General features: G+C 37.1%; 4 protein-coding genes across 4 annotated transcripts; 3 read left to right on the top strand and 1 right to left on the bottom strand.

Moving 5' to 3' along the window:
• The first annotated feature begins 2,182 nt into the window (after positions 1–2,182).
• LOC138134378 (uncharacterized) lies at positions 2,183–3,860 on the top strand. Its single transcript, XM_069052600.1, has one exon. The coding sequence runs from the start codon at positions 2,565–2,567 to the stop codon at positions 3,804–3,806; it is 1,242 nt and encodes a 413-aa protein (XP_068908701.1). The 5' UTR covers positions 2,183–2,564; the 3' UTR covers positions 3,807–3,860.
• Positions 3,804–15,723, bottom strand: LOC138134377 (aminopeptidase N). The gene is made up of 13 exons (XM_069052599.1): positions 15,568–15,723; positions 11,590–11,649; positions 11,287–11,543; positions 10,859–11,233; positions 10,675–10,805; positions 10,430–10,625; positions 10,229–10,379; positions 9,967–10,175; positions 9,735–9,918; positions 9,186–9,665; positions 8,934–9,133; positions 8,570–8,884; positions 3,804–4,203 (listed from the first exon to the last, which is right to left on the bottom strand). The coding sequence occupies exons 2-13, from the start codon at positions 11,635–11,637 to the stop codon at positions 3,954–3,956; spliced, it is 2,796 nt and encodes a 931-aa protein (XP_068908700.1). The 5' UTR covers positions 11,638–11,649; positions 15,568–15,723; the 3' UTR covers positions 3,804–3,953.
• On the top strand, positions 4,406–5,947 carry LOC138134379 (uncharacterized). The gene is made up of 3 exons (XM_069052601.1): positions 4,406–4,905; positions 4,967–5,188; positions 5,244–5,947. The coding sequence occupies exons 1-3, from the start codon at positions 4,720–4,722 to the stop codon at positions 5,874–5,876; spliced, it is 1,041 nt and encodes a 346-aa protein (XP_068908702.1). The 5' UTR covers positions 4,406–4,719; the 3' UTR covers positions 5,877–5,947.
• On the top strand, positions 11,538–15,491 carry LOC138134375 (uncharacterized). Its single transcript, XM_069052597.1, has 2 exons — positions 11,538–11,987; positions 12,035–15,491. The coding sequence occupies exons 1-2, from the start codon at positions 11,853–11,855 to the stop codon at positions 15,371–15,373; spliced, it is 3,474 nt and encodes a 1,157-aa protein (XP_068908698.1). The 5' UTR covers positions 11,538–11,852; the 3' UTR covers positions 15,374–15,491.
• Positions 15,724–16,818: the final 1,095 nt, after the last annotated feature.

Below are 16,818 nucleotides of genomic sequence, written 5' to 3'. Positions count from 1 at the left end.
CTCTTAAAGGAATTTGTTTTGAAATACGAATTTGGTACCAGTCAGAGGATAGTGTTGCGTATTTCATAGTGTTGAATGGTCTCTAGGTTATGTCTATGTGATAAAAACCTCAAGTACTTAAGCACCGAGAAAAAATATATCGAAGGCTTCCCAATAAAATTAATTCACATTGATTTGAAAGATCAACAAAAAGATCATTAATATCTTAATGAGACAAAGTAATACACTAAAAACATTCGGAAATGTTGCCAAAAAAGTAAATCAATTTTTTTTTGAAAGAAATAAAATTCATGCTTATTTCATTGAACGGATAGATAACCATTATATTCCGTAACGTGTTTGATATGTTGCATATATCAACATTTGTTTCAGCCATAAATTACCTCTATTTTTTTTTACTTAACTTAAATAAGTTGAAATAAATAGTATAATTTGTCCAGCGAGAGATTAGTTGACATAAAAATCACTAAATTCTACCTAGAGAAAGTAGTACCTAGCGCATGAAAAATATATCCTTCAAGCAGTAACATTTTTGCCCTGAAATTATGCTCTAATTAATGTATTCTAGTACTTACATTTTGTAGTGTTGGGTTAATTTAATACAATTTAAAATCTCTCAATCTCTCGCTGGACGAAGTTTATATACATACCTAATTCTAAATGTCGACGAACTAAATGTTGTGATGTTTTATTGAACATTTCATTCAAAGGGTGTTACTTATTATTGATATGTGTTTTAGGTTATTCCAGCATATTTTGCAAAAGACCGTGTCAACTCACCTGTGATCAATCAGAGAATCTTCGAGGACGACAAAGCTCAACAAACGAACAAATTAATTATTATTAGTTATTTATTTACAATTTTATTCGTTTTTTAAATATTTTTTGTCGGTGTTAGGATTAAAAATACATACTTATTTATACAGGGTATTTCACGAGTGATAATGAGCCCGGGGAATTGAAAATACAACCCCCAATACATTTCCAAAGTAAACGTAGCCACGTTTTAAATACCTTATTGTTTTAAAGTGAATTATGAATCCAATAATTTTATTTGTCACAACAGACATTTACGAAAAACTTTAAAAAATTGAAATACGACGATAAAAATGTATTGGAATGATGAGAAAACAGACATGAGCCTGATTTATACCGAATGTAATAAAAATGCTTTAGTGTCGTTGCGCGTTTATGCAGATAATAAACATTTTCCCAAAAATTCTTCGTTTTTTCACAATTTCATTTAACCAAGCGAATGACGTTTATGTCAAAAGTTACGAAACTGTACAGCTAACTATGTTTTATTTATCTTAAATAAAAAAACAAATATCCACGTTAACTTTGTAAATGTATTGTGGGTTGCATTTTCAATTCCGTCGGGCTTATAATCACTCGTGAAACAACCTGTATATTCAAAGTATCTAATTTAATTATTAAAATTCAAATACAGGAATAAATAACTTGAAGACATTTACCTATCATTAGTTTACTTCAAACAAAGTTGTAAACTAGACAAAATAAAAAGTGCAGATTCCAATTTACTTCGCGCATGATTCTAAAACATTTATGTTTAAATTTAACACACTTATTCTTGTTTGTTCTCAAAACAGGTGCCGTTCTGTTTTAATTTTAATTCTGTTTTCTGCACCTGCTACTGGAAATGTGTTGAATTTAAATTCTGTAAAATTTTCTTCTTTCACTGAGATTTCTTCTCGTGAAATCAATGTCATTCCGATTTGCTTGATTAAGTTCACTCCATTTCTCTAGATACTTAAATAATCTGGTCACACTTGAGTAAACACAAATGAAAAATTTCACTGAACGTAAAAAATTATAAGTACTACTAGTTCAAAATAATTCTTGTGTGTAGATAAACAGTGTTGACGTTCTGGACATTGATTAGTCGTCGATGCGAAGTCCGAGGGCGTCCATTTAATTATTTGTGGTTGAACCGTTTCAATAAAAATTCAATTTTCATTTCACCAACCACAGCAGATGACCTACTTGACTTATTGCTGAATCACTCTGTATTTAATGCGGAGGAAGTTTACAAATATTTCAGCATAATTTACAATAACGTACAATAGTGATACGTCATATATTTATGGGTATAATTAGAAGGTACATAGTAGCTAGGTCGAGGGAATGAAAATAGTTGCTACATTTGGTCTAGTGCCAAACAGTTTTGGGGTCATTATAACGTCTAGTAATGAGTTGAGCTGACATGTGATGACCGTAACATAGCGCTGTACTTGCGGAATTAATCAGCCAATAAAAACTAAATTACTTACTTTAAAATTTTCCAGTGTTGGGTGGGTGTCATAAATTAAATTCTAAAGCGGTTGTCACCGCCGTGTCCTCCGTCAAATTGTGATTTTTGCCAAAGAAAAACCGCGTTATCATTGTTTCATTGAACAATAAGCCAGTGCCAATTTGCTTCAATTAAATAAGTGCCCTCTCCAACATTAATGGTTTAAACGTTCGCGTCACGTGACGGTGTCCCCTCGAGTACTTTTATCGTAGTTTACAACAGCAGTAGTCTCGCGATAGTCAATCACATCAAAATGGTGAAATCGAAAGTGAACGATCTGCGCGGTCTTTTGACCAAAACGCTGGGAAGTGACATAGAAATCGTCGACCAGAAAACGACTCTTCTAACTGCACCAGGTGAGCACTACGGAAGCATAATGCTCGCTCTGCGAGTGGTGGTGAAGAGAGACACCGGAAAAGAGCAAAGCTACGACCTGGTGGCCAAGTTGATCCCCGCTAATGCGATGCTGAGGGTGGCTTTTGACATTTCCGTCACGTTCAAGAAAGAAGTGATCGCCTATACTGAGACCATTCCGACCCTCAACCAGCTGCAACGCGAGTACGGCGTCCCCGAAGAGAAACTCTTCGAGAACTTGTTCCCCAAGTGCTACGGCGCTAGAGTGTGCCTCGATGAGAACAAGAACGAAGTCGACGAGGACGGAGTGTTGATCTTCGAAAATCTCAAAGTGCAAGGGTACAGGACTGAAGACCGCTTGGTGGGGTTCGATTTGGACACGTCCAGGCTCATCCTGAAGGACCTGGCGCGGTTTCACGCCGTCCCCATTGCGCTCAAGCTCCTCAAACCGGATTTGTTCCAAAGCAAGGTCATGCCGAGTCTCATGAAAAACAAAGGTTTGGAGCAACTACCCCCAGAAGTTGGTCTAGCCTTCCACAATAGTATTATGGAAGGGGCTGTCGAAATAGAAGAACTGAAACCGTATCTCGATCGGATCCAGAAAGTGGTAGATTTCGCCGCCGCTAACCCCTACGTCGACAGGCCCCCACCTAACGAGCCCTTCGGCAGCATGTCCCACTCAGACTACTGGGTGAGCAACACCATGATCTTGAGGAACGAGTCAGGGACCCCCATCAAGAATAAAATCGTGGATTTGCAAATCATGACCTACAGCTCCATCATCCGAGATTTGGTGTTTTTTATGTTCACGAGTGTCATCAACGAGGTCGTTGATGAACACTTAGACGACCTGATTCGTTTGTATTACGATAGCTTCATAAGTACTCTCAAAGAGTTTGATTTGGACGTGAGTCAGTTCTCTTGGGATGCGTTTGTTGAGGAGTTGAACCAAGTAGCTCCCGAAGAAGTCTACCACGTGCTCGTCATGTTGAAACCGATTTGCACCGAAAGGGGCAAAGTCCAGAACAGTCTCGAAGATTTCCAAGACAGCGACTGGAGTCGAAAGGACTTGCTGGGTCCGTCGCACAGGAACAAACTCAAAGCTACGGTCCTAGCCCTAGTTAAGAAAAACTGGATCTAAGTTGTTAAACTTTTGTATTATTTTATATTTTATACAATAAATATATTTAACGTTGTTATGTTATTTCATACGTGGACAAGCCGATAAGGTTCATGTTTAGTCACGATTTTATTGATTTTAATAGGTCAATACGATGATTACAAGTGATTATTTGGTTGCATTGTTGGCTTGTAAATATTCGTCGAGCCATTTTTCGATAACTGGAAGGTTATCGTTGCTCCATTTCGTCTCTTCCTTGATGTTCTTCAGGGCTTTCTCGATAACGAAGTCGGCTGTTCCAAATTCGCTTTGACGTTGAACGTACAACTCAGATACCATATCGAGTCCTTCCTGAGTCTTGAAGACGGTCGTTGCCGATGTTATAAGACTGTTCCACAAGTGGAGTTTCCCTTCGAACCTAAAACAAAGACCTTGTTGTTTTGACCTCTAACGATTGAAAGAGACGTAAATAAAATACATTTCTAGCTAAATTTGAAGACTCTTAAATCGTGTTTTGATAATTATATAAGTAATCGCAACTGTCTCGAGATAAACTAAAATGTTTGCTTTTATTAAGTCTTATTATGTGATTAAATATTTGAATCTAGCCGTAAATTTTTGACTGCTTTCATCTTCTATAAATCTAGATGAATCATTACTTAATTAATAAATTAAAACTGAAATTACGTAATTAACATCATTGAACCCTTTATACTTCACTTAAAAATTAGTTAAAATAGTTATTAATAATACGAGTGCGAAAACCTAAGTTTAAAGTTCGAGGTTGTCGTTATGCAACGAGACGCAGTCGAGTTGCATAGACACCCGAGATACTTTATAAGTTTTCGCAAGAGTGTTATTCAAAATTTTTTCTGTTGGTCAACTACGTTCGTCACTAGTCGCTATGGATATGTTGTTTATTAAATAAACGAAAATGGAAAAGTCAAACGAAGTTCCTGAAAATATTTTAAAGAAAGCGAACTTATTGCGGGAAAAATTGTTACCCGTGAAATCCAAAGCTGCGTACGAGAAGGTTTATGCAAGTTTCTGCTATTGGCGAGAAAACAACAAAGTCTCCGCTGTAACAGAAGAGGTAATACTCGCTTATTTAGACGAGAAGGTAAGTCTGGAATTATCCATTTTCAGTTACATAGTTTATAATTAATTAATTTGATTTGTAGCAAGAAACGTTGTCACCTGCATCACTTTGGCCGCATTATTCGATGCTGAAGTCCTCTTTAAAAGTGAAAGAAAACCTGTGCATTGAGAAGTTTTGTAGTGTAACTGCTTACCTCAAGCAGATAAATGTGGGACATCATGCGAAAAAATCGAAGGTGTTATCTCGTGAACATATTGAAAAGTTTTTGTTAGAAGCTGCAGACGAAACATATTTATTTGTGAAGGTATTTATGTTTTGGTTGTTAAAACAAAAAATAATAATTTTCCCTTAATTTATAGGCTGCTTTGATTTTCGGCATTGCTGGAGCATGTCGGCGCAAGGAGTTATGCGACCTCACTGTAAATGATATTCAAGATACTGGAGAAGTTCTCATTGTAACACTTCGAGATACCAAAACGCATTTAGATAGAAAGTTCACCATTATTGGAGAAGGCTTCGTGGTTAACCCTTTAACCATATACCGAAAATATGCATCTTTACGTCCCGTGAACACATCTCATGATCGATTCTTCTTGTTTTATAATAATGGGAAGTGTACTCGACAGCCTGTGGGAATAAACACCTTCGGTCAACTTCCCTCTAAAATTGCCGCGTATCTGAAGTTAGAGGATCCTAAAACTTATACGGGGCACTGCTTCCGAAGAAGCTCCGCAACTTTGCTAGCTGCAGGAGGTGGAGATCTAGTTTCAGTGAAACGACATGGCGGTTGGCGTTCTTCTACCGTCGCAGAAGGATACATCGAAGATTGCGTAGAGGAACGCATCAAAATTGCCAGAAAGGTGTTTGGGGGTACAACAACTACTACAACCGAGTTATCTACAAGTGATACTTCATCATCATCATCGTCAACCAATGGTGTTCAATATTTTCATAAATGTGAATTTCACTTTCATACAAATGAGAAGAATTAAAATTGAATTTTCATTATCAACTTGTATTCTGACTAGTTATACTTGTGATTAATAAACCATTCTTGTTCATACTTCTTTCGTGTTTTAAATTTTTTAAAACACGTTGTTCTGGGAAACGTGTTTTAAATTGCTGTTTTTAGTGTAGGATTTAGATATTAAAAAGATGACTTAACATATGACCAACAGAAAAACCTCTTTAATCGTTGTATGTTCAAATTTTACGATTTTTTTTAAACCTTCCATAATGTTTATTTGATTTACTCTAAGAAATTCATAGACCTAACGCAATCAATACTTTTACAGCTGTAAAACTATTGTAAATTTATCGATAAGGTTGTATCCTTGAAATGATTGGCATTGATTTACTTATCAGTTACGATACCTGGTTACATGATTTGGAGTGAATTATTTGAAAATTTGCAAGCAATGTCGAACGACCTCTACTAATTTTTTTTCCATAGAAATTTCAAGATAAGCACGCTTGAACATTGTAAAATGCACCGCATAATTAGTGCCTCTAGGTATGTATTTATGTTTAGCAATGAAGCTAAATCATATACTTTAAAAAATAGTTAGGCGTTTCGTGACAATAACGTCCATTTTTGCTGATTCACAAGATTAAAAGGCTGGTCCAGATTTTGTCTGCTACTGCTAAGAAACTTTTTGTGTGTGCATTTTTTATTATTACAGTTTTGTTGAAGGTAATAACGTTGTGTACGAGTCGTAAAAGAATTTCCAGTAGGAGTAATTGTTTATAAGAAGCGACTGGAACAATAACACGTTGTCACATTTACAGGAAATTGATCTAAGATAAGTTCAAAAAATCTTGCATAACAAATGTCATATGTAATAATTGTGGTAAAAAGCGCGCAGCTTTTTTTATATCTTTTGGAAAATGTAAATTGTTTCATAATAATAATAATAATAATAATAATTTTAATTGCATTATCGCCAACAGAGCAATAATTCTAGTACACAGTTTTGTAAATTGTTGATAAACTGACAGCAGTGAACCTTGAATTTTAAATATGTATGGAGAGAATCGCTATCTTGTCTAGTATTTTTTCCTCAACTGATAGAGACAATAATTACAAATACTTATAAATAACGTAATTGGAGAAAGACACAATTCTAAGAAAATAAAAACAAAAATATTCCTATAATTGCAACCAGTTCATATTTTATTTATTTTCTTGTTACTTAGAAATAAATCTATTTCTTGACGTATGTTAATAATAATTTATTATTTTTGTTTTGTGTCGTCTTTATTAACTTCTAGCAGAAATGATAATTTTTTACGTTCTTTATCACAGTGGGTTCACTCTATCGGGTCTTCAAATAAATATATATTTAGAGCAGGTGTAGGAGACATTCTAGTTTTAACAGTGTAAAGTAATTTTTGTAGGTAACCGATTATTCTCCGGAGTTGTATAGTATGCATAGTAAGCTTTTTCCCAATTTTATATTGTCATATTCCGTGAAGGGAGAATAGGGAGAATGCACTACAAAAATTAAAAATATTTTCTAACCTAATTTTATTTCGTTAAAATGTCAGGCGTTTCTTGTGTCATTTTCTACGCTGGAAAAATGTTGCAAACAATTGAATTTCCATAGGTTGCTCTAAATATAAATTTATTTGAAGGCCCGTTATATATAAAATACAGAGTGTTTTCGAAGTTGAGGCGTTCCTTTTAACATGTGATAGTATGCGTTGTTCTAAAGAGTTTTAGCCAAAATCACCTTAGTAAAATGTGTACGGTAATGAAGATACAATAAGTTAATTTTTTTGAAATTTTTGAAACCGGTCCTGCTCTTTGCGCTGATTTGTTAGAAATTAGAATTGACAAAAAAAAATCAAATGAGCATGTACGATAAGCAAAAATACTCTCAGAGTTGTCATTTAATTACTCGGAATGGCTTTATTATTAGGAAAATAATGAGCTCACAGATATGTTGCTAATGTATGGACAATGTTATCACGTTATCAGAATGCAGCTGCGGCGTCCAGAGAGTATGCAGAGCGATTTCCAAAAAGACACCATCCTAGGCCACGTCAGTTATTATTAATCTAGTACAGCGGAGAAATAGACAGGACTGGACTCAAAATTTTAGAAAACAATAAAAATATCAATGAATTATCTCCGTTAATACAAACATTTTACTAAGAAGATTTAGGCTAAAACTACGAAAACACCCTGTATATAATTAATTAACCGTTATAATGGTTTAAAACATTATGACAACTGATATACATATTTAGATTAAAAAATTATAGAGCTAGGTACGTTATCATTGCCCTTCGCATGAGTTTATGTCAAACTCATTATCTTCCCTGTCCATGCACAAATAAAGTGACATCATCCAAATATGTTATAAACATTAAATTTCCTGTAATTAATAATGAATTAAATATTCTTTGCCCAGTAACAACAGTTATAGTACACGATTTAAATTTTCAAACTTTGTATCAGGAGCAGCTAAGAAAAAATGAAAATTATAGTTTGCGATGGTTTTATAAAGTTTTTATATGCAATTTATAGTCGAAAATAATGATTACGTGCGTCATTTAATTAATATGTAAAAACTGATTAGCCATTAGACATTTTGATCGATTAATTTCTTACACATCCGAGCATTTGAATTTTTTAATTAGGCAACACATTAAACACCCTTGCTTCAAATGTACCACTCACCTAACTTTGATGGTGTCCCAATTCTTCTTCAAGAAATTGAAGAGAGTGGTATAGCCATTGGCGCTTCCCGTCAACATGCTGAAAATCAAATACACGTCATTATCCGTGAAATTCCCGTTTTGCTCCAGGATGGTGATGTTAAGCAATCTCTCAATCTTTTCCGCCTCATTAGGACATCCCGCCAGCGTCTTTAATAAGTAAGTGCGTTCATTTTGCTTCCTGTTTGGTGGAAATTTAATGACACGTTGAAGACCAAATTCCCATTCTTCGTTGGTTCCCCATTTAAACACCGGACAAATGTATTGATTAGAAACGCTAAAATAAAATTATCAAAAAGATGGGACTGAAATCGCGACGAACTAACGGATTGCCTTCATCCGGATTCTCGATCTCCATCCACTTCTTGAACGCTGCTTGAGCCTCTTCGATGCACGGTTTGTACCCAGCCTGGCACAAGAAGACCTTAGAGGAGCTGCGCAAATGGATTTTGCCTTCACAGTCGTCATCCTTAGGCTCGTCTCCCAGTTCCTCGTACAACGGTGTCAACAAAAGCCTCACATACGTCTAGAAAAATATTTGTACAGGACTACATCTCGTTGAAAAAAATTATAATCACTTGGAACTTCTTGTGGACAGCTGAACTGTCAATGTGTCTCCCGATGTGGTCAATTAAAGTAAAGACAGGGTCCCAAGCCAAGTATTCCCGTTCGTGTTTAAGGAAAAGCGTCATATTCAGAGCCGTGGCGAAGCTCAAGTCGCCAGCATAAGCCAAATTCCAGGCGTCGTGAAGCAATTTGGCTCTGGTGTTGACTGGAATCTTCATACGATTCTCAGTACAAAGATACTGAGCCAACATGTTCCAGTTTTTAACATCGTAATTTACAGGGAAGGGTCCAATTTCTTCGGGGTTTACAATGATGAAATTATCCGAAGAAGGTACATTCGTCAGAGTAATTTCTCTCTCTTTTCTCATCCAGATTGTCGGTGTAGAATTCGTGAAATTCATTTTGTCTTGTCTGATTAGTATTATAGGAATCCACCAGACGAATTTTTCTTGGTCTGGTACGTCATGGGGGCGCTCCCTCAAGTAAACTCTCTAAAAAGATTTAATTCGAAAATAATTGTGCATTACTGTTTCCATTACTGCCACAAAATTACGACAAACCTGAGCGATGCTGACAGTTTTCTTCTTGTAATCTCTTGTGACGTTGATGACAGGTAATCGATCTTTGGTAATCCAAGAGGCGGCAATTGCGTTAACAGTCATGGAGTCATCTAAAACGTTATCAAATTTCGCCTGTTCGGTCAGAGCGTTCCAGATATCATCTCCGAAGAAAGTCTTATATTGTCTGAAAATTTTTACCTCGAGGAACAACAAATAAATCAATTAATTTTACCTATCGGTCATGAATTTTTGCAGTCCATGCTTGAACGTTCTTTCACCGAGAGTATAGTTCAACATTCGGAAAACCAATTCAGTTTTTGCAGACGTCGAGTCTTGCTTAATGGCTGTGCTTTTGCCATGAGGATATCTCTTGCTAAATTCGTAATAAATTGAGTAGAGCATTGTCATGGGCCAGTTGTTGAAAGACTCGTTTGTTTCCATCTGGAAAAAATTTGACAATAATGTTGGAAATATTTTCAAATCAAGACAATCACTTTGACGGTGGTGTAGGCTGTTACGTATCTTGCTAAAGCATTGTTGATATGAGCATCACTCCACCAGAAAGGAGTTGCAAGAGTTCCCAGCCACTGGTACGCCAGCTCTTGAGAAACGTGCCAAGAACGACGACCACTCAGTTCGCTCTCCCTAACAATTCAACAAATCAGAGAGGAATTATTTGAAGAAAGAGAAATTACTTGAAGAGAAGCAGTCCCCAGTTGTCGGCGGGACGCGTTGCTTGGTAGTTGGGAAGTGCCAATAGATCTATCTTCGGAAGGGGGTAAGCACAACCCCAAAACTCTTCCAAGATCTTGATGGATTTTCTTACCGTGTCTGTCACATTAGCTAAAGCGCTGATAAAATCAGGACGTGCCCAGACTCTGATTTCAAAATCTGTAACGACTCGAATGAGAGTGGTTTGCTGAAGATTATTAAAACGTACTGAAATTGTTTTCTTCGTCAGTAGTGTTGTAATCTGTGTTGGCAAATTCTGAAACCACCACTCCAACAGAAAATGTAGACATTGGTGGCGTCTGCTGGAATCTATCCCACACCCAGTCAGGTTTCCCTTCCCTTGAATCAATAGTGATTGCGCTTGAAGAAACTCGTAAAAAAAATTGACTTACATTTTTTCGGTGGTCTCTAGGGGCATGTTAGACAACGCCACCATCGATTTGTGCCTAGCTACATTAATTACAAACGGTACTTTATAAGCTGGTTCGTCGAAACAAGGGAAAACTCTTCTGGCCAAGTTAGGTCGAAAGTGAGTCGCAACAAACCATTTCAGGGTTTTAGTTTCAGGATCGATGTAACTACTCCTGAACAACCCCTCACTGGTGTCGTTGTATAACCTCCCCTTGAAAGTGAGGTCCACCTCGCACTGCGTGCCCCTATTTGCAGACTTCTCCAAATGTATAACATAAAGTGGCTTCTTCGGCACCCTCTCAGTTTTCAAAACTCGGATTTCAGTTGGCGGTAGAGGAGTTGATGACGCCTTTTCGCTGTTACAAACGTCAACACAACAATCTCATTTCGTTATCTGTTATTTACTCACGTTTCATCATCTGCAGCAAATTGTGTGACGATAATTTTAAAAATCTCCAAATCTTCGTGTGCATGTAGCGTAATTTTGTCAGTGGGTTCTTGCCAAGTGACATTGATGCGGACTCTGCCGCTGAAGTGGCCCTCACTGGGGTGGGGCTCCAGGTGGAGGTTGTAAGTGTTGGGGGTGACTTCTCGCGGAAGCCTCGAGTCGGAAATGAGGCTGTGGGCGGCGATCAAATCTATGCTTCTTCGGTGGCGAGCTTCTACCTGCGACTGGGGTCAAAAATCATCTCTAAAAGTTCAAGGTACTCACCGATAACAACAAAATCAGCAAGGGCAAGGCCTTAAACACAGCCAACATTTTTTGAAAAATCTGCAACAAGAAAAATATTGTAAATAACAGACAAATACAATATTTAATCACAATTATTACATCTAATATTTTACCTTTTGACTAGCATTGTTTAATGCTTCTCTTATCTTGTCCTTTACGACTGTAGTTCATAAGAACCGAAATTATAAATTACACTACGATTTAATTTTATTTAGTAAGCGATAAGTTACCACGCAAGGACCATGCGATTCTTTTGTGTGTTTACTCTTTGCCTCATCGATGGCAAACATCTTAGTAAGCAAAAAATGTCGCCAACAAGAATGTCATTGGTGACACTTTTATTTTTGTGTCTGCCAGCAACTCTTTCTCCTTCTAAGGTGAGCTAAACTCTTCAACTAGAACATTCGCTTTATCTAGTTTTTAGATTTGTCCAATGGAAGAGTCTGTGGTGCTTGGTGTTAAGGCCAAGGCGAAATGGATATCTGAAGGGTTGCGAAATCAGTTGGTCATCTCGCAACCTCCGTGTCTCGACAACTCCAACAAACTAATCACCAGAATTTGTCTGGACGGGTTGTGGCACCCCTCGACAACCCCCAGATGTGAAGCAATATCCCAAAGTGACGAGTCATGTCCAGATAATTATAGAGAAATCGAGGAGTACTGTGTGCAGGTAACAGAACCTCGACAGTGGCAACGAAACTATTACTTCCACAGAAAACCACAGAAAATACATTTTGGTAACGAGAGTGAGGGACGTTTTTGGTTCCCGGCTCGAAGAGTAGTCAGTTATGGTCCTTTCGAGTACACCGGAGTTGGAGAAGATTATGGCGAAACGTATCCGGTGAATATTACAAATTACACAGAGTTTTACAGCGGAGATTGTCTCGTGTTCGATGCAAAAACAGAAATGGTACAAGTTGACAGCTGTACTAGTCTTAACAGATTTGTGCAATACTTCGACAAGAAATTCTTACTTTACGATTGTCCAAAAAACTGTTTGCGTGCTGGTTTGGACAGTTACAAGTGCTACTGCAGGAGCAAAGATTGTGAAGATTTGGCCAGGTTTAAGACAGCTGCTGAAAAAAAGACGTTGCAGGTGTTGGTTGGAAATGATTCGTGTCGAGTGGGAAAAGACCCGTTGGGTATCATGTCGGTACAAGGATTAGATCTTTATCTCAATCGAACCCACTTACAATATGGAAATTTCCGAACGGACTGTAGGATTTGCCAAAGAAGTGCTTTGGATGTTAAAGAAGCCCACATGGTGTTGTCTTTCGAGGAGAAGAACACAAAACTGTTCCTACTGATTTACGTTTCGGCAAATATCAAACAGTACAAAGGCAAATACATGATTTATTGCTTCACAAATTCGGCGCAAAATACATTGAAGGAAAAATTGAAGATTGAGCGCGTCTTCGAGGATGGTACTACTCTACCGTACTCGCTGAGTGTCTACAGAGTGAACATGAAAAAGTACATGGGGGAGTACTGGTGTGAAGCCTTTTCGTCAACCATGTCGCTCCTCAAGTCCAACAAGATTATCGCTTATAGGAAGAAAAGAGGAAACGAGTACGCCCTCCGACTACTGATTCGTGATGTGTGTAAAAAATTTACTTGCGATTTATCCGAATTGCTCGACGACTTTATCGACGAAAAGCTAAAACTTTTGTTAAAACCCTTCAATCCAGAAATAAGACTGATGGAAATTTTCACGTTCGACACTTACCAAGACTACTTGGACGTCTTGTTTCACGTCAGTACCGGCAGGAACTTAAACATAACCAACGAGTACTATCGTTGTTTGGCGAGACTCAAAAGTGTAGAAGTTGTGTATTTCAAAAGCAGCGAGTTTTGTTTGCCTGAGAAAACTTGGTACGACAGTTGTAAGTTGTCTTGGCCTGTGACGAAACTCAACAATGCCGTAGTACCGAATGAATTCTGTCTAAGAGAGGATGGAACACCGGTGACTAGATTATGTACAGGGAGTTTCTTGTACGGAGCAGACTGGTCCAACGTGACAGGAAGCTGTGCCAAGAATGTGGAAGTTTCCGAAGTTACCAAGACGCTAAGGGAGTTGGCAACAAGAGATTCGGTCTCTTTGCAAAACATTTGGAGTTTAATTTCTGGGACGAGTTTGACTGTTTTGGACATCTACTATCTGAATATTTTGTTGGACAAGATTCGCGAAAATGACAGTTCGTACGCATTGGATTTGGTCAACAAGATAATGATGACAAATCCGACAGTGTTGAAGCAATCACAACGCTTTCTAAATCTGACTGATTCTGTTCTCGACGTTTTCGACGACTTGTTATCAAATGCAACATTTGATCCTGACGCAGTTTACGTCTACAAGAAAGACAAACTGATTGTCCACATAGCCAATCCATTCTTGACGAACATTTCAGGGTTGCTGCTTTACGGCAAGGAAAACACTCCCTTGACCGATTTCTCTTTGGTCGACTTCCAACGCGACAACATTTTCGACAACATTGACAAACAAGATTTACACCTAGCCGTGTACGTTCCTGAACTGATCCTCGACCAAATATTGAACGAAACCGAAAACAACATTTCTGACGTATTTATAATAACCGTGGTCTTCTACAGCGACAGTCTATTCGTCGACGACAATTTTGACTCAACCAGTTACGTCATAAGTGTGACAATTCCAGGCTACGGCAGTTATTTGCAAAGCCCCATCTCTATAGTCTTCAGATCGAATAAGCCTTCCGACAGAGACCAGTGCGGCTATTGGGACAACGGCAAACGACTGAACTCGAAAAAAGGACATTGGTCTATCCTAGGAGGCAACTATTGTGGTAAATTCAACGACACAAGTTTGCACCTGTGCAACTTCGTCCACTTGACACACTTTGCGCTGTTGTTGATGAGCGACAAGAAAAACGTAGAAGATGAAAACGCAACTTTCGTAGATCTGGAGTTAGAAGAGTACAACGATTACGTTTTGAACGTCATCACTATCGTGGGTTGTTCGTTGTCAGTCGTAGGTCTTGTAGGAATTTTCCTGACGGCTCTTTTATTCGAGAAATGGAGAAACAAACACGGGACTAAAATTTTGTTGAATATGGCGGTCGCGATTCTGCTTGAATTAATCTGCATACAGTTGTCGGAGATTCAAACCCTCAAACAGTCGCCGCAAGAATGCAAAATCATTGGGATGATTCTCCACTACTTCGTTTTGAGTCAGTTCTGTTGGATGCTGATCTACGCGTTTTTGCAGTATTACAGATTCGTCAAAGTGATTGGCGCTATTCCGAATAATTTAATCCTGAAGTCTGTTATTTTCGGGTGGGGTGCTCCGCTAGTTTTGGTCTGTATTGTAGGATTTACAACTACGCAAAGTTACGTTTCGAGTACTTACGAACTTTGCTACCCCCGGGGGATGTTACTCTACTTAACTGTTATACTGCCGATTGTTCTGATCGTGCTGGCAAATCTTGTTATATTTTGTATGGTCATGTACAACGTCATCTACACAAAAGCTACTACTTCTGATAAGAAATTGTTTCGGTTGAGAGTATATCTAGCTTTGATGTTGTTCTCACTTCTTGGAATGCCTTGGGTTTTTGGGCTGCTAGCAGAAATACTAAATCCCTCGTTTTTAAAAACCGTACTATTCTTTATATTTTGCGTAACTGGCACCTTACAAGGATTCGTTCTGTTCCTGTTTTACGTCGTCCTAAATGAGGAGACACGCGAGTTTTGGTTGAACTTTTTTCGAAATAAAAAATTTTCTTAATACTATAAATAATACTTAATTATATAAAATCATAATGTGTTGTAAAATTAATGTTATCGAATTTGCTTATGTTATTTTATTCATGTAAACTTATGATTCAATAAAAAATCAAACTTAAGCGACTTATTGATCTGTTGAATGATAAAACCTTTGATGGTGAAACACATTCTATAACTAGTCAAGCAATCTCTTACCTGTAGAAATTCCTAAGAAAAAATCAAGGGACCAACACATATGTTATTCCTTTCTGGAACACAACTGAATTAACTCTGCTTAATGACAATACTGTTTTGCATTCCTGCTGAAATTATTTAAATGGTATCTAAAGTCTGCACTTTACTCCCGCAATGGGTGGTTGGATTTAAAGTGAGATGACGACAGTTATCACAGTCAATCCGACAATAGGTGTCATTATACAGTTAAAATACAACAGGCAAATTAGTTGTAAATTAGACGCTACCGGTGTGGAAGCGGCAAATAACATTATTGATTGAGTGAATGAATGGTTGAAGGAGCTTATTAAGACTGACGTCTGTTGTGACACTTATAAATTTTTTCAACCACTGCGTTTCATCAAAAGGACATGTAAAGCGTCAAGAAATGATAATAAAAAAATGTATGGTTTTGTTTAGTCACAAGCACAAATCCTCCAAGAATTATCTTTAATCTCTTTAGCCTTGAGTTGTTAATTTATTGTACATATTTATTTTTTTTTTATAACAATTTAAAATTATTATATCATCGTCAAAAACTCCACAAAACAATATTTAACTTCCTTTTTGACGAATATAATTGCATGGCGATATGCATAAGTTGCTCAAGATTTGAGTTTGCTGCAAATATGCATTACTGGTTGCCTACATTCAGGCAGCTACTTATAAATAATTTTGGTTATGATATTTATAATTATGATAATTATAAATATCAATTAAACTCAAAGCTTCTAACAAAGATGACAACATTTAATCTTCTTACTTATTCTATTATAAGCAGAAGTTCATAAAAGTAAGGCAGAATGATGGACGGATTATCGCCTTGTGTGACGATCCAGGTTTATACACAGAAGGCACAAAAAAATTTGTAGATTTGCAAGATAATGTTCCAAAACATTTACAGTGTATGTAAACCAAGTATTGAACACTTTCTTATTATTAAGGATTATGTACTTTGAGAAAAGTTGAAATTTCTAAGTGAGAGAAAAAAAATTGTTTGAAAGTAGAGATTTTGTAAGTCGTTACTAATAAAAAGAGTAAGCAGCTGGTTAAGTTTATTTCCACCGAACACAAATCAGGAAGGTTTCAATTACTGATGTCACATACTTCAACTCGTGTTGTCTGTCGCACGCAGTGATTGCTTACGTAAAAGCCCAAATGATAAAATTTATTTCACCAAAGCACGTCAATTTATTAATTTATTATTGTTGTGTAAATATCTTACACCGTGTT

Source organism: Tenebrio molitor, chromosome 7, assembly GCF_963966145.1.
Source record: "Tenebrio molitor chromosome 7, icTenMoli1.1, whole genome shotgun sequence".
Classification (NCBI taxonomy): Eukaryota; Metazoa; Arthropoda; class Insecta; order Coleoptera; family Tenebrionidae; genus Tenebrio; species Tenebrio molitor.
This window is presented reverse-complemented; position numbering and strand designations above follow the sequence as displayed.

Excerpts from the sequence above, each read along its gene's own strand:
- LOC138134375 (XM_069052597.1), top strand. The coding sequence starts at position 11,853 with ATGCGATTCTTTTGTGTGTTTACTCTTTGCCTCATCGATGGCAAACAT. Across the intron at positions 11,988-12,034 it reads CAACTCTTTCTCCTTCTAAG|ATTTGTCCAATGGAAGAGTC; the intron begins GTGAGCTAAACT and ends TCTAGTTTTTAG.
- LOC138134378 (XM_069052600.1), top strand. The coding sequence starts at position 2,565 with ATGGTGAAATCGAAAGTGAACGATCTGCGCGGTCTTTTGACCAAAACG.
- LOC138134379 (XM_069052601.1), top strand. The coding sequence starts at position 4,720 with ATGGAAAAGTCAAACGAAGTTCCTGAAAATATTTTAAAGAAAGCGAAC. Across the intron at positions 4,906-4,966 it reads TCGCTTATTTAGACGAGAAG|CAAGAAACGTTGTCACCTGC; the intron begins GTAAGTCTGGAA and ends TTTGATTTGTAG. Across the intron at positions 5,189-5,243 it reads AAACATATTTATTTGTGAAG|GCTGCTTTGATTTTCGGCAT; the intron begins GTATTTATGTTT and ends CTTAATTTATAG.
- LOC138134377 (XM_069052599.1), bottom strand. The coding sequence starts at position 11,637 with ATGTTGGCTGTGTTTAAGGCCTTGCCCTTGCTGATTTTGTTGTTATCG. Across the intron at positions 10,176-10,228 it reads CAGCCTACACCACCGTCAAA|ATGGAAACAAACGAGTCTTT; the intron begins GTGATTGTCTTG and ends AATTTTTTCCAG. Across the intron at positions 9,134-9,185 it reads CTGTCCACAAGAAGTTCCAA|ACGTATGTGAGGCTTTTGTT; the intron begins GTGATTATAATT and ends ATATTTTTCTAG.